The sequence below is a fragment of the Nothobranchius furzeri genome, chromosome 14, assembly GCF_043380555.1.
Source record: "Nothobranchius furzeri strain GRZ-AD chromosome 14, NfurGRZ-RIMD1, whole genome shotgun sequence".
NCBI lineage: Eukaryota > Metazoa > Chordata > Actinopteri > Cyprinodontiformes > Nothobranchiidae > Nothobranchius > Nothobranchius furzeri.
This window is the reverse complement of record NC_091754.1, coordinates 3,484,481-3,488,777: the sequence shown is the minus strand read 5'-3', so window position 1 is coordinate 3,488,777 and position 4,297 is coordinate 3,484,481. Positions and strand designations below refer to the sequence as shown.

At 43.4% G+C, this 4,297-nt stretch overlaps 1 protein-coding gene across 4 annotated transcripts in view; it reads right to left on the bottom strand.

The window, feature by feature from the left end:
- Positions 1–1,270, bottom strand: part of epha3 (eph receptor A3) — a 143,337-nt gene extending 142,067 nt beyond the window's left edge. For all 4 annotated transcript variants that reach the window (XM_054746487.2, XM_054746488.2, XM_015965542.3 and 1 more), the window contains exon 1: positions 849–1,270. In XM_054746487.2, the coding sequence (XP_054602462.1) occupies positions 849–942 (94 nt within the window). In that variant the 5' untranslated portion in view covers positions 943–1,270. The remainder of the gene's footprint in view (positions 1–848) is intronic.
- Positions 1,271–4,297: the final 3,027 nt, after the last annotated feature.

Here is a 4,297-nt window from a genome sequence, read left to right as displayed (position 1 = left end):
TCTCCGTCTCCTGCGTGTGTTTGTGAGGTTAAAGGTCACAGCGAAGTGCGTCTCTTTGTCCCGCTCAACCCAGCACATCCTTGAGCTTCGCTGCAGTAAAAATTAAAAATGAAATTCAAGAATCTTAATAGAACTTTTATTTATTTGCATCAGTTTATTGTTTATTTTTCCCGCTGTTTAGAACAAGTGACGCAGAGAAACGACCCCGTTTCGTGATTTGCGTAAAATCTCCTAATGATCCCAAATGTTCCCTGAAACACGGAGTGAGGTTTTCCTGATCAGGCGGCTCTTCTTGGGGCGGCTGCTTTGCGTCATCTCCAGCGGTCTTCAACTTGGTTTGTTTTATCCTTCGGGTCTAAACCATAAAAGCGACCGTTTGCGTTTTTACGCATGCTGCGACACGCTCATCCTCGGTGTGCTGCTTCTAACAGGAGTTCGGCTACGACCATCCAGGAACTGGGGCGTCTGCCCCAGACAGATTCCGGGGATTCACCGACAGCTCGACACGGACCTTCCCTCCGATGAGCCGGACCCAAGTTGGGTCTCGGACCGGGACACCTCTCCAGGAGCGCTCCCACCTGAGCTGACGGTGTTCCAGAAACCCTGCCTGAGGAGAAACTGTCCGGCTGAGACCGGTCTTCAAGTTGGACAGCGATCAGACCACAGCTGTCTGCGGTGCCACGCGCTTTTGGGTCGTCTTCGTATTCTTCTGTTATTCCAGCAGCGACCCGCCGCGAGCGCATGGCAAGCCGAGACCAGAGCCGTGGCGCACCGCTCACACTCTGACACACGCGCACACTGGCGAGCGCACACACGCACAAACGCCCGCAGCCTGAGAGTTCCCTTACCTTCGTTGGGGGGGTAGATGATGAGGAAGGCGGGGGCCACGCAGGACATTAAAACGTGTAAAATGAAAAGAAGCGTTCGCGGACTACAATCCATGGCGGCGGATCAGATGTGCATAACTCCATGAAGCCACTGGCGGCTCTGGGAACGTCTCCTCTCCACGCAGCGTCTCCCTCTCCTGCTCCGCGCCCGCGGCTGGAGCGCGGTTCCGCTGGGTCCTAGAGAGTCCGCGCAAGTTCATCACAGGTCAGGTCTGAAACAGCCTGCGCTCCAATAATGGATTCCCTCTCATAATATAATATAAATATAATATATTATATGTTTTAAAGCGGACTCATGTAAATATTCAGATTGTTATTAAGCCGTCAGCATGTTGCCATACACCAGTGTGCCTTCTCTCTCCCCATAAGCAGCCATCCCAGAGTTACCTCACCCAGCAGAGCTGTGCTGTTGAATGTGAGGAAACATTAAAATAACAGGATGGAAACACATGTAGAGTCTAGAGCGTGAAACATGATGTATAAAATAAAGTGTAAATGCAACAAGTGCAACTTAACTCTGACTAAATGCATCTTGTGCATCTTAACAATAGAAGTCTGAACATGTTAACGTGTTAGACCTCGTCCCAAAACTCTGTGTTGTTTGTATGCATTTACATATTATTTCACGTCTCCCATGCTTTAGGCTCCTGGCTTCATCTTTACTTTCCATCCTGTTACGTTCATGTTTCCAAACACCGCTCTGACTGGCTGAGATGCTTGGCTAACAATCCAAACTTAACTTAACTTAGATTTTAGTTCATTTTAGTAAACAACTATTTAGAGTAAAATTATTTCTACTAATTATTTACAGACATGTTGTCTTTATTCTAGAGGGGCCCCGACACCACAATGGCCGACGTTCACCGAGAGAGCGGGCTGGCCAACGTCCTCGCGGAGACACCAGCTGTTGTGGTTGGGGGTTGAAGGCATGTGATCCATGGGAAATGTTAAAGGACACAGAGAGCAACAGCACAGCTCCATTAGGAAACACGGCACCTGAATTTAAATTAGCAGTGAACAAAGATCCAAACTCCCGCACTAAAACACCTGCAGAGTTACGATGATTGAAAAACTCACGCAAACGTCTAATTCAGCCATTTTTACACATTTATTATTCTAATGAATCTTTATTCTTAATCACAATGTTTGCATTTTAGAGCATGAATCCAACTGTCAGGAATCAATGCTTCACTTTTTAGCATTTTAAAATCTGCCGTGATCCGTTTATCCTATTGGGGGTGCGTTCCAACTCCCTGAGTTCGTACCCTGCGTCGTAAATCTTTTAGAACAAACAATTTCATCGCCAGCTCAAGGCACCAACTCTTGGCTACGGAGAACGATGCCAGGCGGTCCGCAGCTCCATTAGGAAGGGACTTTGGTGGATTTACAGCAGGTTTTAGACATGACGGCCTTCATCATACATCATCCTCTACATCAAACTAATTTGCTTATTACACAGGAACAGATTAATATGAGCAACAGCTGCAGCTAGCAACCAGTTCAGAGTTTTTACCGTTTTGATCCTGCAGTAAAGAGTTTAAATCAGAATATGGACGAGAAATGTATATTCGGTAACATTTTACAATTAGGGTCAGTTTATTAACATTACTTTGTGCATTATTAAGCATTAATAAACAGAGTGCCCCTTTATTAACATTACTCTGCATGGTGGTGCAGTTGTTAGCACTGCAAACAAGAAGGTTGCAGGTTCGAAACTCGGCTGTGGCCTTTCTGTGTGGAGTTGCGTGTTCTCCCCATGCATGCGTGGGTTTCCTCCGGGTTCTCCGGTTCCCCCACAGATCACAACACGCCCTATAGGTTATAAATTGTAAGTCACTTTGGATAAAAGCGTCTGCCAAATAAATAAACAAACATTCTCATTGCGTTATTGAACATTATTAAACAAAGCATCCATTTATTAATGTTAGTGAATTATTAAGCATTATTAAACAGTGCCCCTTAATTAATGTTATTTAGTGCATTATGTGTCCCTTTATTAATGTTAGTGCGTTTTTGAGCATTATTAAAGACAGTGTCCCTTTAATATTACTTTGTGCATTATTAAGCATGAATACACAAAGCATTTCTTTAACAGTACTTAGTGTATTGTTGAACATTAAACAAAGTGTCCCTTATTAACGTTATTTATTGCATTATTAAGCATTAATAAACAAAGTGTCCCTTATTAATGTTATTTATTGCATTATTAAGCATTAATAAACAAAGTGTCCCTTTATTAATGCTATTTATTGCATTATTAAGCATTAATAAACAAAGTGTCCCTTTATTAATGCTATTTATTGCATTATTAAGCATTAATAAACAAAGTGTCCCTTTATTAACATTACTTAGTGTGTTATTGAGCATTAATAAACAAAGTGTCCCTTTATTAACATTACTTAGTGTGTTATTGAGCATTAATAAACAAAGTGTCCCTTTACCAATGTATTGTTAACTATTGAGTGTCCTTAAGGTTAGGACAAAGGGCCGGGCGGCCTGCTTAGTAATTCATTACACAATATGGTTAAGCAGTTGTTACTTGATGTTCTAAAAAAGTTAAATCATGAGGAAATTGACTCATGATATTGAAAATAATCGAAAATCAACATCTGAATTCAAATTATTTATTCTATAAATTATTTTTATTATTTTGTTTTATGAAAACGGAACCGTCAACATCACATAATATGCGACTACACGACATCTGAAGGGACGTCACTGAGACAGTTGAACAATTTAAGCAGCAGTCATTTACCATTGCTGCATTTTCTCTTGATAAACCTGCAAGTCGGCACCGACTAATTGCTGGGAATCTGTTTTTGATTGTGGTGAATTGGAAGAATGTGACGGATCCCTCCCATCCAGATCCACTCCAACTGTTTCGTTCTGCACCTCTCAAAGAGCTCTTGTCCATCTTGATCTCTTGCCAGTGGAACAATCCAGAGAAGAAGGAAAATATTGGTTTACAGCCACGTCTTTAGGCCGTGGTGTGTCCCGACAAGGCCGGGTTGCGCTCCAAACTCATGGAACAGATGTTGTTTAGGAGCAGCTTTGAAGTGCCAGGACCCGGCTGCCTGGCGCAGTAACGCACAAACAAACAAACACGTATCTGAGTGTTTAGCGCTCGCCGTCAGTGCTCTCTTCCTCCCTGTGGTTCGAAGGCACATTCCTCCAGACTCGCAGAGCAGAGAAGGAGGAGAAGCCAGCAGGCTGCTGGCATGTAACACTATCCCCCCCCCACACCAAACAGCATATGATGGACGCGTCCGTACGCTTGCCAGCACCACATGTTTTCTTCTTTTTATTACTAAGAAACAACAACAAGAGATTTTAAAACTGAAACATGGACTCCATAGAACAACGCGGCCAGCGTGTGCTCCAGCAGGTGTGACACACGTCTGGTCCAGATT